Genomic DNA, 20,292 nt, shown 5'->3' on the forward strand with positions numbered 1-20,292 from the left:
CCAGGTGCCCCGAACTAAACATTTTATAGTTTTGGTTAACTGTGATAGGCTTTTCTTTGGAAATTACATTTATGTTATTTTCTCTCTCATTTAAATGTTATAGAAATTTTATATTAAAAATTACTTCTTTAAAATTTCAAAGCCGTTTGAAAGGCAGTCACAGTTACACATTTGTTGGTACTGTATAATTGCTGCTTGTATTTGCATCATCAGGTATCTCCTTACCCATTTATTTGAGTCAAGCATATATTGAATTGACAAATAGAACTGAAGATACCCCTTCATCACTAACCATGAATTGTGCATCCTCTATCCCAATCACTGAGATTAAAGCTTATGAAATGTAATTTTAAATTATATTAACTTGCAAAATATATCAATTTATTTATTGTATTATTTTAAATCTTCCCCAAATTTTCCTTTATGAATTGCAACTTATTTTGAAATATGTTTTGTATGAGTAAAGGACTAGACCCAACAAATTAGAAATTTAATGTTGCCCATTCAAGAATTATCTGAGAACTATCGTAAGCATTAGTAATGATTAAGACCTATGCTCTCATGTTTCCTGGGACTGAAATCCTATTAGCTATGAGGCATGAGAACCAAAAGTATCTTTGAGACAGCCTTGCTTATATTTTGTTCTAAGCAGTGAAAATCAAAGATGGTATTATGGTAGGCAGTTCTAATTTTATTTATTCAGTGCTAAGATGTATAATATTACCAAAATGCAAAAGACCTAATTCGTGGATCCATACTATTACTTTATAGGTTGCTATGGTATCCCTTCTCATGAGATCTGTGATGGATGGCTATGTGCCCGTTGCAAAAGAAATGCATGGACAGCAGTAAGTGGCCTATTTTACTATCTTTTAACACCTCTTCTCACTCTCTCCACTGTGGACACATTTAAATCTAGCAATAAGATAAGGCTGTACCCATGCTTTTATGTGCACTTCTATTCTTACCTATATTTCTAGTCTTTTCAGATCATCCTCTTTGATGGCTCTGCTCATCATAGAAATATTAAATAAATTTCTAGGTATCACTCCTCTACTCAGGAGCCTACAGAGACTGCCAGTTTATCAGATCAAGTCTAAAATATTCCTTCATCTTTCCTGCCCAGGTTTATTTTGCAATTCTCGAAAATAAAATATTCTAGGTAATAGTGAAGGTCAGGATCTTTGCTGGCCCCTGATGAAACCGTGCTCACACATAACTTTCCCACTGATTCATTCATATATTCATTCTTCAATAAACTTTTGGGTCTTCTTTGTGCCAGGTGATACGTGAACTTGGAACAGAATCTTTCAACAACAAATGATACCTGACTTAGGGCACACAGGTTCTTCCTCATCTAAATTGTTTTTCCTGACAAACTCTGTTGAAACTTTAGCTTACATCCAAGCACTGAGTTCTATTCCACTAATCTACCATGTTACCTATTTTTCCGTTTAGTTTTGTGCTACCTTGATATTTCTTAAAAATTCTGTTTCAAGAAACATCAGAACTTTTTTGAAAGTTAGGACCTGTTCTCAACATTGTATCCCTCACTCTTGATCTTAGAGGAGATAATTTCATTTGTAATAGTAGCATTTGCTTTATTTCTCAATGATCTCTAATGACAATGAATTAAATTTCTTTGCAGCCAGAGTTAAAAACCTGGAGGACAATATAAGGAAAATGCCTTGCATGATAAAAATTTATGTCATGATATGTATATTTAGCTCTCCGTGTTGAAAGAGACATGTGGTGACTATAAATTAAAGATGTCTGAGAATGTATTTCTGAATGATTTTATTGCTGGCATTCACTTTAGATAGTGAAGGAAAAATGGGAGAGTATGGACATTCTTTATAGCCCAAATAATCTGATCTGTTTGGTGTTAGAGATAATGTCCCCAATTTAAGAAATCTTTCATTAGTGGGCCCAGAAAACATTTTCATATTTCCTTTGATGTGATTATTATATTAATAAAAATTTTGTAAATACAGAGTATCTTGAAATCAGCCAGGAAGTCCTGCTGTAATAAGTATATTAAGTTCTTATTTACCATGCAGGTCTTATATTTATTATGTGAGTCCAATTAAAGCTATGTAGAATTAGTCTGGCCAGTGATGTCCTCTCATTCACCCTGAAGTGTGTCATTAGAGGTTTGAGGTTTAGAGATTAGAGAGATTCTAATCCAGTTCACCAAGGCATGAAGAATTCTCTGTTCCATCCACAGTTACTGCTTGACTCCTGTGCTCACATTCTGAGCCATCCTGTTATTCAAGGTACCATTGTCCTTTGCATGGCAGAGCCAGGGCCAGGCCTAGGCTATCCACCCTGATTCTAAGACTGCTTGTGATGGTTTATACTGCTTTCCTTTAGCATGTTTTAAGAAGGAAATACTAGATTAATAACTCTTTAGAATTTAGAGCTGCTATTAATCTTAACCCCTCACACTCTTAGAAAATACAATATGTCTTTTGTATTTTATTATTGATACCATGTAAATCTCTTTCAATTTGCAATAGAAATGGAAAATCTTGAATACAGTTTTACAATAATTTTTTTAGACCCATGTAATATCTTATTTCTAAGTAGAAGTATCTGAATTCCCAGTGCACCAATTGGGTTTTTAGTTTATCCATTTAAGTGGACTTTTGTCTATGAAGCTTGATTCCTGTTTTTTTCTCCTGAGAAATCCGTGAATTTCAATTTAAGCATTGCAGAGAACTAACTGATAATATCAATATTTTGGCTTTAATTCCCTTATTTAGTGCGGCTCTGAAGTGTTACAATGTTAATTTTTAGTAGACAAGTATGATTCTTTGGATTTTGTGGCCTGAATGATTGCATTTTTTTTTTAAGGATTTTATTTATTTATTTAAAAGAAAGCACAGAGAACGAGCAGAGGGAGAGGGAAAAGCAGGCTCCCTGCTGAACAGGGAGCCCTAAGCGGGTCTCGATCCCAGGAGTCTGAAATCATGAACTAAGCTGGAAGGAGATGCTTAATCAACTGAGCTACCCAGGCACCCCAATGATTGCATTTTAAAAGTATCTTTAGACTTAACTTCTTCAGGAATCAATCTCACATTGTCAGTTTTAGGTTCCAAGAAGCCTTAGAACTCCTTCTAATGGAGGCTCCAAAGGAGCTGATGGGAATCTAACAGTGTAGGGGAAGTCAGATGATATTTCTTAGCTGGTTTGTACTTCACTATCTCTATTCCTGATTTTTTCCTTAGATTTTCTTTTTAAATGTACTTTGTGAAAGTAAGACTTATTACTCATCCTGAATGCAAAATATTCCAATAATGTATTTTGCTTGGGATGTATATTTATACAACAGATGTGATCTAGCTAATTCTGTTTCCTTTTATGACAAGTACTTTGCACATCTGGAGAGTAAGCAGAGGTTAACCTGAAATACCTTGTATTTATCTTTATAAGGTATATGTGAGAATTGAGTGTGGTGGTTCTGTTTTTTAAACATTCATTTTAAAGAGTTCCCATTGATAGATAAATGAGTAAAGAAAATGACATGTATATATACAGATACACACTGGAATTTCATATTCAGCTATAAAAAGAAGGAAATCCTGCCTTTTGCAACAACATAAATGGACCTTGAGAGCACTATACTAAGTGAACTAAATCAGAGGAAGACAAATACTGTATACTCTTTTTTATACGTGGACTCTTAAGAAACCACACTGAACTCATAGGAACAGAAAGTTGATTGGTGATCATGAATGGGGGGGGCACTGAGAGAAATAGGTAAAGGTGTTTAAGGATACAGACTTCCAGTTTTAAAATGAATACATTTTTGGGAATCTAACATATAGCCTAGTAACTATAGTTAGAAATACTCTACTGTAGTACTATACTTGAAAGTTGCTAAGATCTTTAAAGTTCTCACACCACACACACACACACACACACACACACACACACAAAGTAAAAGAAACTATGTGAGATGATGGATGTGTTACCTAATTTTATTTTGGTAATCATTTTTCAATATATATACGTAAATCAAAACATCATGTTATACATTTTAAACTTACAATGTTATATGTCAGTTATATTTCAATAATGCTAAGGGGGAAAAGGAGGCTATAATAGTAACTGTATCATAGAGTTAAGCATCAATAATTTAAATTTTGGAAGCAAAGACATTGTGGGGATTATTTCATCTAACGTTAGACGGTAGTTGGTTTTGTCACTGTCAGGGTAACTGAGGATGTATGCAAGGTAACTGAGGATGTATGCAAGGTAGAATCAATGCTCACAGACCAGCTCTCTTTTCATTTACCAGTTCTAAAGACGGACATTACTGGCCCCAACTGTTAATGATAGTTTTTAAGTAACCAGAGGGCAGACTTTGTCTCATTTACCTCTATAGCCCCCCTAAAGGGGGCTGGTGCAGTGTTGGATCATTTCTGAATGGGTGAAGCATAAAGTTAGAAGACTGTGATCACAGAGATATAGGGCCAGACCTTTATTTGTGACCTTCATGCTTCCACTGTTTCCAGAGTCTGGCTTCAGTCTCACTGTGTCTCATTTTGCTACTGTTTCTTTACTGTGTCCATTTGTATCAGTTAAAACAAGAAAAAAGAAGCCTTATTTTAGCTTCAGTGGAATGTGTTGGGGAAGAGGTTAGTTACAAATTTTGGATTGTATCTTAATTTAGATTCTAGGATCCTGGCTCTATATCTAAATTCAAATAAAATGAAATAAAGAACCCCTCAAATACTGTCTATCCTGAGACTCATGTTTAAATCTCATCATTCTAACTAAATATCATTGCTTTGTGCCTATTTTCCTATTCAGTACTGCTAAGGTAAATAGATAAAACTAACTGAAAGCTATATTTGAGTTTATGACTTATAACCCAACTGTATTGGGTTATTTTCAGCTGTTTGTTTTCAACTTTTTTGTGGCTATTTACAAAATTGACTTTGGAGCAGTTTTTACTCTGTTACAGCATGACTTGAGAGCACATGCCAAGCATTACCAAGTTCTGATTTTAGGTGTAGACCATCAATACCCTAATTCTAGCATGTGTTTCTTTTTATTTTGATTTTTAATATGAATCTAATCACTTTTGACCTAAATTGCTATAGTTTTCTCTAATCTGCTTGTCAGTTTCCACTGTATAATGACTACATATTACTACTAATTAAAAATGCTAGTATTCTCACTGTAAAAATACAAAATTTGTATTGCTTTCTTTGAGATTTTTTTCCCACCATTTTCTTTTCTATTCCTACACTGAAAAAATTTTTTTTGAATCTGTGTATTTCTGTGAAATACCTGAAATCTCCTTTAGGAATACACTTCTGATTGTGAAGAAAGATGTTAGATGTCTAGAGTGGGCTGATAACCTAAATGCTTACTATTATTCTAAAAATAAAAAATCCATGTGCTTCATATTATGTAGAGTTAAAATAGGATTTTCTATATTATCATCTGAAGAGTTTATAATATAGAATTCTAAAGAGTAAATAAATATAAGCAGTTTAAAGAGGTTAACAAGGAATATGGATAAGATTTTCTTTTCTTAAAATTTAAGGATAATGTAGCTATCTGGTGATTCTGTATAGGTAATTTGGATGTTTCTTCAGGGACCTCTCTGGGGATAGGGGCTGAGAAGTTTTGTTTTAGTGCCACAAGTGGTGGTGAAAACTACATGTAAGGATTGGTAACTTATCATGGAAAGTCACATCATGCTCATATTTATGACTTTGACAAATCGTACGTTGCCAGTCTTGTGTCTTTGGTGGCATTAAACCTGTGCTTTAGTTTTACATTGTCAGGGTAAAAAATTTCAAATAAAGTGTGTATTATTTGTGCTATGTCTTACTAGGGAGCTTTTTTATTACTTTAAGTAATTATGGGTGGGTAGGGTAAACACAGTAGCTCACATACTTATAATCTAAACAAAATCTAAATTAAAGATTTAAAAGCATTATAATGAGAAGGAACTATTAGAGATTGTATCTAAGGTCTCTTCTGACCCTAAAATCCCTCGATTCTGTGTTGCCTTGTATTTCCATTTTGCTCTAATGATCTTTCCTTAAGAACTGGGAACCTTCCAGCATACTAAATTTATTGTGCACTTCTTAACCTAGTCAGAGGTGTTGAGTAACAGAAAAGTATAGGAATAGAAGTGGCATTGGTAATTATTGGCCAGATCTGTGTAGTTTTTATGAGCTAAAGAAAATTTTTAACAAACCGGTGACTTCAAGGCCTTACTATAACCATATCTATTTGCTGTTTGGGAATACATGAAAATATGCATTATCCTTTCTTTTTGTTTATTTCAGTATATCCTATTATACTTAATTTAGGATAATTTGTTTCAATATTTTTATTTGAAAGTAATCCAGTTTAGAAAAAAGTAGTTGTATATTATATTCTTGGGTGAACATTGCTATTGTATGAAGAGACAGATGTTGTAATGAAAAGTATAAAAACAGACACTATTGGTTGGAGTTTTCATTCTTTGTTATGAAATGCACAAACCAGGCGATTTCGCACATTTATTATCTATTCAACAGTGTTTATTATACTATATAGAATAATGAAGTTGTATTGTTTATGTGTAACATAACCTATCTATAACATTTTTTTTTGCCCCAGAATTGTTCCAGGAAATCAAAACCCAAACATGAAATATGTCTTCACATTTATTCACTATGCTCTTTGTTTTGCTTGCTTGTTTGTTTTTTTTAAATGGAGTAACAGATATGAGCAAGTTGTATCTTGATGATCATTTAGGATTTGCATTTCTTTTCCTCTTATGAAGAATGGAATATACAATTGCAATGATTAAAAATAAACATTTTAAAAAATTGCTTGACTGTAGGTAAGCCATAGCTATAGATTGGATAGTGGTTGCCATTCATGCCCTCTGAGACTGAACATAGCTATTTTATTTGACTTCTGAAGGAAAATGAGGTCTTTTTCTAGAAGTTCTAGAAATTCCTGGGGTAGTGGTGTTTACAAAACTCACTCCCATGGTGTTGCTAAAACTTGTAGACTGAAGAATCTAAGCCATTGTTGGAGTGTATTTGTCTGAACTCCTGATCTTTGGAGTGTACCTTAGTTTACCTGTCAAGTCTTAGGTAAAAACGATTGACCTCTTAGAAATGGTAGTTCATCAGATCTTTGGGAAGAATGAATGCCAACCCATGTAACTTTCTGTTTATTCTGCTGGATGATTGTTGGATGGGGGAAAGTGGTAGCCTTTGGTTCCCACATTGCATTGAGACTGGGTTCTATAGATGGAGGTGCATCTACATGAAGCAATGCTCACTTAGTTCTTTTTTTTTTCTTCTCATGTGTCAGTACTTTTAATGTTGTATACATCAAATTATAGTAAAAAGATGACTATAAACAACATGCAGCCCCTCTATTTTCATGAACAGCACAACAGATTACAGTAAACTGAGTTTATATTCCACCATCAAGTGTGGTTCTCCCATTAGTTCACTTTGTGACGGGTCATTAAGAATATCTTCGAATCCAATAGTCTCATCATTACCCCTTAAAATATCCAATGAAAGGTTTGAGCTTGGAAGAAATTGAAGATGCTGAACCTGCTGCACTGCCTTGAATTCCATTTGTAATTTTAGTGGAGCAAACAGACCCTGGATGTTTCTTTGTGTAGAAAAATTCATTTTACCTTGGTTGAGCTGGAAATTTTTTTCTGATAATTCAAGAGGATGACTGGGCAAAAAGTTCATTTTTCATACAAGGGAGAACTTTTCGAAGAAGATCATGCTGTTCAAAAGGTCCACTTGCTGAAAGTTCAGTAACTGGAATACTGTCCTTCAGCTGAGATCCAAGTCCTCTGGCATTCATCTTCACTTGCTCTGTGAATAGCCACTGGGCCCTATTACCATCAGCCGACCCCGCCACTCACTTCTGTTTCCCCTAACTTAGTTCTGTTGAATCTCAATGTAGTGCTTTCCCTCTTTCTAGAATAGGAGTTCTCTTAGGCTAGAGATTATTAAAGAAAATTTGTGTGTTTAATGTTTGTAACCTTTACCACATAACACAACCCTTATTTCTCCCCTTCAATTCCCCAGATAAAAGTAATGGTACTGATAATAGATATTAGAAATTGCTCTTATTATGCTCTTTGAAGTCTTTTATTTTAGAAAAAGTAAAGTTTTATTTTTCAATTTTTGACCTACAAATTCAGAAAAACTATTGGTTTAAATGTAAACTAATATAAGCAGCACACAGCTTCTATAAAATGTAATACTGACAAGGACTAAAGAATTCTTCATCTCTGTCAGAAATCTCCTTTTACAGATAATGAACCAGGGTTCAAGAGAGTCTTTTACCCCCTGGATTGCCCCACAATATGGTAAGAGAGCCTGGATTCATGGCAGTACTCAGGCCTTCAGATTTCCAGGTCCAGACTCAGTTCCTTATTTTTAGAGTGAGAAAAAGGCTGAGCAACTGGCCAGTTTTTGAACAGTGTTTTTGAATGATACTTGTTCCCAGTGAAGGTTAATCCAGGACTAACTTTTCATATACTTACACTAGAATTAGTTACCTACTTAATGTAGGTTAGTTAGCATTACTGGGTGGTTGAGTAGAGCAGTTTCTTTACCCTTTCATATTTACTCTAGTTTCTGCCCAGAGGACCTTGCCCAGAACTGGATAATCTCCTGAATCCAATTTCCCAACTGACAACAGCATTGACATTTTTCTTTTACAAAGAGCTCTGAAGTGGCTTTGTAGATCAGAGCCATTGATTTTTAGATCAGATTGGCTTATGGCCTTGAGAGGTCATGGTGGCGCTGCTACTCCCCATGATGTATTTTATGCTGTATTTTTTTATTCCATGAGATACTGTTAAGACCAGGTGATGGGAGGCTGTCAGCCTGAAAGGCTGACTTTGATCCTTATATACAGTAAAACTAGTAGAAAGAGAAAGCTCTATTCTTGCTAAAGGCAGAGTGTTCACAAGTGGGTGGTGGCTGTTTGTAGCCAAATGGTTGCTAATGTAATTACTCTTCTCCATGGAGGTGTCCCTGTAAGCCACTAGCTGGCACCACAGTCTCCCATTTGAGAGGATACACTTGGGTTCACAATTACCTCTTGCCTCCTGAAGAGGCAGATTATTCTAAACAGGTGTGGACTTAAGCCTTGGCACACAAAGGCCAGGGTGGTAATAATTATTTTACTTTAACCAAACAGAACAGCACGTTTGAGGTTATCAATTATTCTGACAACATAGCTATGATGTGGAAGCCTTCCTGGTAGGGAACCGATTACAGACTAAAAAGTCACAAATCATTTTTTTCTGTACTTTATTCTTCCTTTCAATAAACGTCATTTTCTTCCCTCCCTCCACTTGGTAATGGAGAAAAAGAAAGAGAAGTCTACATAGCTTATTGTAAGTGGAACTATATTCATAAATAGCTTCTTGATTGAGAACAAATGCCTCATTAATCTTAAGTGCTTCAACCAGAGAGCACAAGTAAAGTCAGGAAGAATAATGACTGACATTATGGGGAGCATAACATACTGTACTACACACCAGGATGTGCATGCCCGGAGGTCACTGGGCTAGAAGGCACATCTCCCTAGCAATGAGGGAAGGGATCCTTAGGAAAGATGGAGGGGGAAAAGTGCAGTGTAGGCATTTCTCATGTGTAGCAAAAATTAATCCAGTGTCAGGATGAAGAAATCAAGTACTTTGCTATTTGTTGTAGGTCATGCTGGGAAGAAAGAATAAAGCTGCTGGGTTTTTATTTGAAAGCCAAATGTTGTACAGTTTTAACGAAGATATATATTCAAGTTGAAGTACTTTGCTCAGGTTCCTGGAAATATGATTATATAAACGCATTAAGTTTCATGTAGATGACCTCTGACCAGTCTTAAATTATAAAGACACTTCTTACCACTGAGCATGTACTTGGCTTGCTACCGGCTATCAGATAGGTGCCCTACAAATCTCAAAAAAAAAAATTTGTATTTGTGTCACCATTGCAATTAGAAAGATAAATCCAGGGAAAACTTTGAATTTGAAACAAGCGGAGTCTGTATGACTTTATATTTTTCTGTTACGTTCCATTGGTTCTGTGATGACATTTAAATAGTTGCAATATAGTAAGTGCACTCCCCCCCAGATGTCCACTTCCTAATCCCTGGAACCTATGAGTGTATTTGTCATATTGCATAAAAAACAGAATTATGGTAATAGGTGGAATTAAGGTTGCTAATCAGGTGACCTTACGATATCCGAGTTTACCCAACACAGACAACAGGAGTCATTGACTGTGGAAAAGGGTGGCAGAAGAGAAGGTCAGAGTGAGGTGGAGTGAGAAGCTCTTGACCTGATGTTGCAGGCTTTGCTAATGGAGGAGGGCCATGGAAAGGGCCTCCAGGCCACCCCTAACGGTTAGACGGGGCAAAGAAATGCCTTGTACGCGAGATCCTCCGGAAATGAATGACCCTTATGATAACCTTGATTTCAGCTAAATGAGACCCATTTTAGACTTCTGACCTACTGAACTGTATAAATTTGTGTTATTTTAAGTCATTAAGTTTGAGATAATTTGTTATTGCAGTAATGAACTAATAGTGTTCAGTAGAACGACAGCCTTTGAAAGGGTAATTCATTTTGTGTTCACTCTTAACTGGCATTCCACTAGGTAGGTTACATTCTGATGTCCTTTCCCAGTCTGAGGCATCTTTCTCAGACTCTTTTCTGTCTTACTAGCTCACACTCTCTAGTTCCTGGAATCTAGCAATCCTTTACCCTACTGTGACTCCTAGTATTACTTCCAGCTTTTCAGGCTTTCCCTCCCCTCCTGCTCTTACTTCTGTTTTTAGCTACTATGTTTCCTTGCACAGGCTTTCAGTCTTCCACTTGCTGATTTTGTTATTCTCCCAAGGCACAACTCAACCTGCTAAATCCTTTTATCTAATCTGCTGTGCAACTGCAACCCCTGTTGCTGAATATGGCTGTGGAGAAACACCCACCATGCAGCAGATTGCTCTTGCTTTCAATCTGTAACTATTGATGTGTCCTTGGTGGTGCCAATAATTCATGTTGCCTCCCCATCATGCATTCCCTCCACCACTGTCCAGGTTGACTGTTTCATACCTGTGTCACTTGAAGCTTCCCATCTTCTCTCCTCCATTCTTAATCTCACTTTGTGAATTCACTTCATATTTCACAGAGCAATAGGAAGCCATCTGTGAAGATCTGCAAGTTCCCACCTCCATCCTATCTACTATATCTCTGCTCCTACCTACACAGGATCATAGTTCCAATGATTCATCCCTTTCTTTCCCATACCAGCAGGGTTCTCCTCTCTAGGTGATTTTCATGATCATCTAAATAAGCTGCTACTTCTTCCATTTTCAAATAAACCAAAAAACCCTCTCTGGATCCTTCTCCACAGATCCACTCTATTTCTCCATGCCCCTATGTATAGTAGCATTCCTTAAAAGACTTGTCTTTATTCATTCATGTGTTTATTCTTCTCTCCAGTTCTTCTTTCCAACTTCTCTCTTAGACTTATTCTAGTCACAGGCTTTGCCTACATTGTTGTAGAAATTTATGTTCCTCTAGCTGTCAGTTGACTACTGCCTCCTCTTTGAAGCACTGTCTTCTTTCGGCTCCCAGGACCCTGCACACTCCTGGTTTTCTTCTTCCTTTACCAATTACTTCTTTTCATTCCCCAGACCTCAAAACATGGGCCTCTTCTTTTCCACTGACTTCTTTCTTGGTAATCTCATCTTGTCATGGCTTTGATGCTTTTAAGCAGCAATTAGTCATTGGTGGCCTGCATGTTTCAATGTCTAGCTCAGCCTCTCCCCGAAGATGCAGAGCACTATGGCCAACTTCATGAGCATTGTTTCTTTTCACATGCCTGATAGATAGCTTCAGTTTACCTTGTCCCAGACCAAATTAAAGATCTTCTTCTACAGGTGTCCTGTTTCTAGGCCTTCTCACTGCTGAAGTAAAAAACTCTAGGGTTAGATTTGATGCTTTTCTTCTCATACCCACATCTAACAGTGAATTCTATCTTTGCTACTTTTAAAATGATTTGGAATTCTGGTCACTTTTTAATTGCCCCTGCTTATGTTACCCAGACTAATCTCATTAACTCTTTCCTGGATTATGGCAGTAGCAAACTTCTCTTTTTGTTTGTACCTTTTTTTTTTTAAGATTTTTTTAATAATAAATTTATTTTTTATTGGTGTTCAATTTGCCAACATACAGAATAACACCCAGTGCTCATCCTGTCAAGTGCCCCCTCAGTGCCCGTCACCCATTCACCTCCACCCCCCACCCTCCTCCCCTTCCACCACCCCTAGTTCGTTTCCCAGAGTTAGGAGTCTTTATGTTCTGTCTCTCTTTCTGATATTTCCCACCCATTTCTTCTCCCTTCCCTTATATTCCCTTTCACTATTATTTATATTCCCCAAATGAATGAGAACATATAATGTTTGTCCTTCTCCGATTGACTTACTTCACTCAGCATAATACCCTCCAGTTCCATCCACGTTGAAGCAGATGGTGGGTATTTGTCATTTCTAATGGCTGAGTAATATTCCATTGTATACATAAACCACATCTTTTTTATCCATTCATCTTTCGATGGACACTGAGGCTCCTTCCACAGTTTAGCTATTGTGGCCATTGCTGCTATAAACATTGGGGTGCAGGTGTCCCGGCGTTTCATTGCATCTGTATCTTTGGGATAAATCCCCAACAGTGCAATTTCTGGGTCGTAGGGCAGGTCTATTTTTAACTCTTTGAGGAACCTCCACACAGTTTTCCAGAGTGGCTGCACCAGTTCACATTCCCACCAACAGTGTAAGAGGGTTCCCTTTTCTCTGCATCCTCTCCAACATTTGTTGTTTCCTGCCTTGTTAATTTTCCCCATTCTCACTGGTGTGACGTGGTATCTCATTGTGGTTTTGATTTGTATTTCCCTGATGGCAGGTGATGCAGAGCATTTTCTCATGTGCGTGTTGGCCATGTCTATGTCTTCCTCTGTGAGATTTCTGTTCGTGTCTTTTGCCCATTTCATGATTGGATTGTTTGTTTCTTTGCTGTTGAGTTTAAGAAGTTCTTTATAGATCTTGGAAACTAGCCCTTTATCTGATAGGTCATTTGCAAATATTTTCTCCCATTCTGTAGGTTGTCTTTTAGTTTTGTTGACCGTATCCTTTGCTGTGCAAAAGCTTCTTATCTTATCCCAATAGTTCATTTTTGCTTTTGTTTCTTTTGCCTTCGTGGATGTATCTTGCAAGAAGTTACTGTGGCCGAGTTCAAAAAGGGTGTTGCCTGTGTTCTCCTCTATGATTTTGATGGAATCTTGTCTCACATTTAGATCTTTCATCCATTTTGAGTTTATCTTTGTGTATGGTGCAAGAGAGTGGTCTAGTTTCATTCTCCTGCATGTGGATGTCCAATTTTCCCAGCACCATTTATTGAAGAGACTGTCTTTCTTCCAATGGATAGTCTTTCCTCCTTTATCGAGTATTAGTTGACCATAAAGTTGAGGGTCCACTTCTGGGTTCTCTATTCTGTTCCATTGATCTATGTGTCTGTTTTTGTGCCAGTGCCACACTGTCTTGATGTTACCCAGGGCAATTTACACGTTTAACGCAATCCCTATCAAAATACCATGGACTTTCTTCAGAGAGTTAGAACAAATTATTTTAAGATTTGTGTGGAATCAGAAAAGATCCTGAATATCCAGGGGAATTTTAAAAAAGAAAACCATATCTGGGGGCATCACAATGCCAGATTTCAGGTTGTACTACAAAGCTTTTTTAAGATTTTTTATTTCAATTCTAGTATATGGTTAACATGCAGTGTTCTATTAGTTTCAGGTGTTCGATTTAGTGACTTAACAATTTTATACATTACTTAGCATTCATCACAAGTGCACTCCTTAATCCCCATCACCTATTCACCCATCCCCCTAACAACCTCCCCTCTGGTAATCATCAGTTTTCTATAGTTAAGTGTCTGGTTGTTGGTTTGTCTCTCTCTCTTCCCCCACCCCCTGCTTTGTTCATTTGTTTTGTTTCTTAAATTCTACATATGAATGAAATCATATGGTATCTTTCTCTGACTGACTTATTTTGCTTAGCATTCTTTACTTCTGCTCTTGGACCTTTATCATCCACTGTCAACACAACCATGGGAATGATCCAGTTCAAATGTAGGTCAGATTATGTCCTTGCTGTGCTCAAACTTTACAAGGCCTTGCTGTCTCAGTCAGAATAAAGTTGTTGCCTTTTTTCATGGCCTTTTTATGCCTTATCAGTTATTACTCTTAAATTTCTGATCGCCCTTTCTTTTTGAAAAGGCCAGAATCTGCTGGCATCACCTTTCCCTGGATAATTTCATGGTCCACTCCTATAGATAGCACTAGGCATCCTCTGCCATCTAAATAATCTACTGTTTTAGTTTGTCTGCTGTCCCAGCAGAAGGTAAGTTCATTGAAGATGGGATCTTTGTCATTCACTGCTTGTTGCCCAGTGCCTGGAATGGGATGATTAACCAATATTTGTTGAGTGAATGTGTGTTTTTACTGACAGTACAAAATTGATGTGGGCATTTAAATTGGAGAATTCACTTGCTAGTGTGAAATTCTCTGGAGCCTGTGGAATTTCCATTCAAAAGATAACTCCAGAAAACCTGTTACTCAGTTTCCTAATCACTCAGAATTCATGCCAGCCCTGTCCTTATATGGGATCCTGTCCTCTCCTCAGCCCTGATAAATGACCACATCTCCAGAGATGGTTCTTCCATGTTTTGTTGATCAGCATTTTGTAAGTAGCTTTCTGTTAATGTGATTAATTACTCTTTGTTTTCCCAGCTCAGACAGTCCTATTTTATGGTTTTGCATTTCTGTTATGAACATGTCAGATAAATAAGGGTGTGGGAGGTACTTCAATTTTGTAATTTTTCTATAGAACTGAAAATGGCTTTAATGGCACTTACGGATATGTCAGCTAAAATGAGAGCTTCTTATAAGGCAGTTTGAGAATGTTGGTATTGACATTTCTTTAACTGATGTTTTATAGAAGAGCCATTGGAACATGATTTCCCTCCTGCGAATAATGAACAACTGCAGTAGCTGTATTTTAACAATGTCCTTCTCACAATTGTTGTTAATGTTGTGTCAGCACTTTGATTATACACACTCTTTCCATGGTTTAATAACTGAGCTGTAAATAAATCATTCCATGTTGTAAATTGGTATACTTGCTATTCATTGCAGTGGTGATTTTTTTTATGAAATCAAATTTTAAAAATACTTGGTAATGCAGAAGGGGATCTTGTGAATGGTATTAGGTGAGGAAAAGGGACCTAATCAGGAAAGGTGCAATGTTCAATATATGGTCTAATTCATACTTTTTCATTCAGCTTTTAGCTACCCTGGGTTGGCAGGGGTAAGGCGGCATCAAGGACTAAGTACAACAGAATGGCTCCTTTAATGCTATACTTGGTAGAAAGGAATAAGAGCTGTCTTATAGAGTAATCATGTGACAGGCATTGTAGTATTTGTTTTGTTTTAGGAGACATTGGTTCACTAGCAATAAATATATCTAAATCTTTATAATAGTGAGTCATTCTACACTGGGTATTGTTCTTGGAAAAGGCATGCTCATTAAACATGAGATAAAACAAGGTTGGCAATGAGCTCTGACTGTTGAATTTTATTTATTTATTTTGTTCTCTTTGGGTGTCTCCAGAGGTTAGAATAGAAAGGAGTTTTGATACACTGAAAGACTATAGAAGAAATCATAGTGTTCATTTAAAACTTTAAGTAAAGAAAATAGGATAAATGTCCAGTTACTTTAATTTTAAATTACACATATTTAATAAAAGTTTAATTTCCTTGTCTGTCTGTAGGTTTTCTTTTTTTTTTTTTAATGAGAGTACTAAGCATTGGTAAGACAGTCTCCCATTCCCAACACTGGAATTCTCAACTGTCTTTTACAGAAAACTACTGATACTATTTAGTCAGTTTTATTTGCAAATCTTTTCAGGACATACAGGAATGTGATGGCTTGCTCTTCTTGGGGTACCCAAACAGTATCATAGTTTAAAGTGCTGTAGTGTTTTCATGTAGTAATACATTATATGATTCTTAGTAACTCAGTATTTATGGATTTACCAGATGTTTTTCCTTGCTATTTTAAATTTCAATCTTGACTGCATTCTTAATAAAAAATCCAGACATTACAAATAAAATCTAAGCAACAGATAATTCCTGTTCCTCCTGGAGGTAACTGCTTCCTATTATAAACAGAAATGAGATGATTGTACATTCTTCCTTTTGCATCATTATAAATGTTTATCTAAGATAGATGCGAAGAAATTGAATTGCTGAGTCATACTTCATTTAAAATTTTGATTGATAATGCCAAATTCCTCTTCAAAGCCACCATAACATCTCATATACCCCAAGACCATATGTTTTTTGATTTAAAAATCTGAAAGTTATATCTCTCTTTCATTTTTTTACCACTTATTCTTGAAGTTGGGTATCTCACATGTATTCATTGGCAATGAAGCATCTTTGAATCAATCTTTTGCATGAAAGTGGGTTTTTAAAAAATATCTTTCTGGATAGCAGTCTTTGTTTTATATTGGAAATATTTTCTTCTCTTATCATCTTATGTTAATTTATGTAGCATTTTATCCTTCAGAATGTTAAAATGTTGGTATAGTAAAAATTTATTAGTCTTTCTAATATGCCTTTTTTCTTTTAAATGTTATATTAAGAAGTCATATGTATCCTAAACTCATCAATATATTTGCCTACAATTTATTTTAATACTTTTATCGTTCTACTTTGTTTTTGAGTTTAGATCTATACATCAATTGGAATTTGTTTTTATGAATCAGAGACTTTGTCTCACACACACATATTTCAGTATTCTGTTGAATACATTATTGAATAATTTATGATATTAATTTTTGGTTATTTAGCTCTTTCTTTTAAAACATTTTATTTATTTATTTATTTATTTATTTATTTATTTATTTATTTATTTATTTATTTGAGAAAGAGCGAGCACAGGAGAAAAAGAGAGCACAAGAAAGCTCCCATTGAGCAGGGAGCCTGATGTGGGGCTCCATCCCAGGACCCTGGGATCATGACCTGAGTCAAAGGCAAATGCTTAATCTACTGAGCCAACTAGGCACCCCTCTTTCTTTTTTTTAATTCTGTCTTTAATTAAGAGTAATCTATTTAACATATTCTTTAAGTTTTCAGTTTCTATTTTTTTTGTTATGGAATTGTTATATTGTCTTTAAAAACCTGATCTGTCATTTACTTATAGTGTCTTAAGCACAGTTCTAATACCAACATTTAATTTTTAAAACATTTTTAAAGGGCTACATCTTGTGCCTAAGATATTGTGTATTTAATTTTGTATTATGTTTCTTCTGCTCATGGAATCATATTTTCTTACATGTTTTTTGAGTTTTGATTGTGAGCTTATATTCCTTAGAACTTGATATTTGGGAACTTCTGGAAGCCTTTGTGATAAGTAATAAACCCACCTTCCATTAATACCATCCTACTTTATGAAAAGTGTAAGAACCTTACAACAGTGTGATTTCATTAAGCCTCTTTCCCATTATGGTCTTATCTTACATTTACAATTACATGCATTATAATCTACAGTATTGTCATTTTTATTTGAAATAGTCAAGCTTTTTTATGGAACTTAGAATCTCTTTGTCTCTTGCTCTCATTCTCTTTTTGTGTGTGTTTTGAAGATACAAAAATTTATTTCATATTTACCCATGTATTTACTCTTTGATGTTCTTCATTCCTTTGTGTCAATCCATGGTTTAGGCTAGTGTCATTGTCCTTTATTCTTTTAGATTTTTTTGTCCCTGAGATTGTTTTTATTTAATTTTCATTTTCAAAGGACATTTTCCTTGGAAATGAATTCCAGGTTGCCAGCTCCTTTTTTTTGGTATTTGGGTAGATATTGTTCCATTGCCACTTGTTTCTGGTTAAATATTAGACATAGTTGTTTACTCAGTGTGTTTTTTTACTCTGGTTTTAAGATATGTTCTTTATATTTGTTTTTCACAATTTTGACTACAATGTATTTAGATGTGTTTCCTTTGTATCCTTTGTATTTATCTGTTGGGGTTTGCTGGGCATCTTGGGTCTGTGGGTCAACTCTTTTTTTTTTTTTTCTTTTTTAAAGAGAGGGAGTGGGGAAGGGCAGAAAAAGAGAATCTTAAGCAGATTCCATGCTCATGTGGAACCTGATGTAGGGCTCCATCTCACAATCCTGAGATCATGACCTGAATCAAGGTCATGAGTCAAGCTGAAATCAAGAGATGGATGCTTAACTGAGCCACCCAGAGGTGCCTTGAGTTGACTTTTTTTTTTCTTACTGTTTTTGGAAAGTTTTCTACCATTTTCTCTTCCAGTATTTGTTCTCATCCACTCTCTCCTTCCTCTCCTTATTAGACTCCAATTATATAGAAATTGAACAGGTTATTTTCCCTTGGATCTTACTTCATTCTCTTACCTGCTTTTATTCCTTCTATTTCCTATTCATATCTTTAGAGTCATTGATGTTTTACTATCACAGTTCCAGTCTGCTTTGAAATCTATTGAATTCAACATTGTCAGTGTCATTTTTTCATTTCTACCATTTCTATTTTATTTTTTATTTATTTTTAAAGATTTATTTTTATTTATTTATGAGAGACATAGAGAGAGATAAAGAGAGAGAGAGGCAGAGACACAGGCAGAGGGAGAAGCAGGCTCCATGCTGGGAGCCCGACGCAGAACTCAATCCCAGGTCTCCAGGATCGTGCCCTGGGCCAAAGGCAGGCGTGAAACTGCTGAGCCACCCAGGGATCCCCTGGGTTTGTTTTTTCTTTTTTTTTTGATAATTTCCGTGACTTTACTAAAATAATGGTATCTCTTCACATATGTTGTCGTTTTCATTAGCTCCTTTAGCATTTTGAACGGAGTAATTTTAAACTCTCCATCTGATAATTCCAGTATCTTGTTTATTTTTGTGTCTAATTTTATTCTTTCCTTTCTAGTCCTTTCTTGATCACAAATCATGTTTTCTTGTTTTTTAGTGTACCTTGTGCTTTTTTTGGTTGTGTACTGGATACTTTGTCTTGTACCAAATGAAGTTAATATTATATTTAGAAAGGACATAGCCCTTTGTCAGGTTTCTGGGGTAGGAGTAAAGTCAGTCTGATTTATAGTTGAGCTAGGTCTGGGCTTTGTTGCAACTTTAGTTTGACTGAGTCCACTCTAGTTTCAGATGTTTTGAGGATAAGATCAGGATTTTCTCTTCAGCAGTGTCTGTTCTCTGAGCACCATGGAAACTCTAGCATCTGTCTGCTTTTCACAGGTGAGTTGGCAGTTTTTAGAACTATAGAAGATCTCTCCTTGCTTTAGAGCCAAGCTGCCTAGATTTGGGGTTCCTAAAGAGTTTTCTCTCCAGGTCTGCTTCTTGCTTTTTACACCTCAGGAGTATTATTGACAGATCCATATTTTGTTCTCTCCTAAACCACTACACCCAGATCATTCGCTGGCAATGTTATGTATAAGTTGTCTAGAATCACAGTTAACTTTTCACATATCTAACCACTGTTATTATATTTATTGTGTATTTATGGAATGCTTTACATTCATTAACTCATTTGGGGAAGTAGTGTTTTTCCCTCTTTTATAGATAGGATATCTGAGGCAAGGTCATGCCACTAGTAAATGGCAGAACTGTGATTTTAAACACTGGCCATTTGCACTTTATTAAATACCAGCATATGGCCTGGTTCTTTAGTGTTACTGTTATTCTTGTCAGTTAAATTGGATTCATATAGCCTGAGATTAGACTGCACAGACTAACTGAAATGTTACTTTTTGCCTAAAATGGTATCATTCTTTAAAGGAAGAATTGGAGATCAATTTAGTGATCGCATACCAGTGAAAAGTTTTATTAGCTAGATGAATGATAAATGGGAATAATAAATGATTATATAATACATGCTGCTTGCAACACTTTTTTATGATATGGGTTCTTTTGAGGGGATTAGTTAAAAAATGAATTCTTAGTCATTTATAGAAATGAAGAAATGGGGACTCAGTGATAACCTTTTATCATTGTCTTCTTCATAGTGTAGTTAAGCACACACAGGCCTTCTCTCCTAATTGTGAGCTCTCAGGGCAGGCAGTTTCCTGTTTATTTGGGCATTCTACTTTGAAATCTTGTGCCTTGCTTTGTTCCCAGAAGCAGAGGATGCTA

At 35.8% G+C, this 20,292-nt stretch overlaps 1 protein-coding gene and 1 pseudogene across 7 annotated transcripts in view; one reads left to right on the forward strand and one right to left on the reverse strand.

Moving 5' to 3' along the window:
* KDM4C (lysine demethylase 4C) overlaps positions 1-20,292 on the forward strand; it is a 410,759-nt gene that overhangs the window by 263,511 nt on the left and 126,956 nt on the right. For all 7 annotated transcript variants that reach the window (XR_005366745.1, XM_038552332.1, XM_038552331.1 and 4 more), the window contains one exon: positions 772-848. Coding sequence is in view for 6 of the 7 variants with exons in the window: in XM_038552332.1 (XP_038408260.1) it covers positions 772-848 (77 nt within the window). In the remaining variant the exon portion in view is untranslated. The remainder of the gene's footprint in view (positions 1-771; positions 849-20,292) is intronic.
* LOC100685349 lies at positions 7,309-7,886 on the reverse strand (annotated as a pseudogene).

The sequence above is a fragment of the Canis lupus genome, chromosome 11 (assembly GCF_011100685.1).
Source record: "Canis lupus familiaris isolate Mischka breed German Shepherd chromosome 11, alternate assembly UU_Cfam_GSD_1.0, whole genome shotgun sequence".
Lineage (NCBI taxonomy): Eukaryota > Metazoa > Chordata > Mammalia > Carnivora > Canidae > Canis > Canis lupus.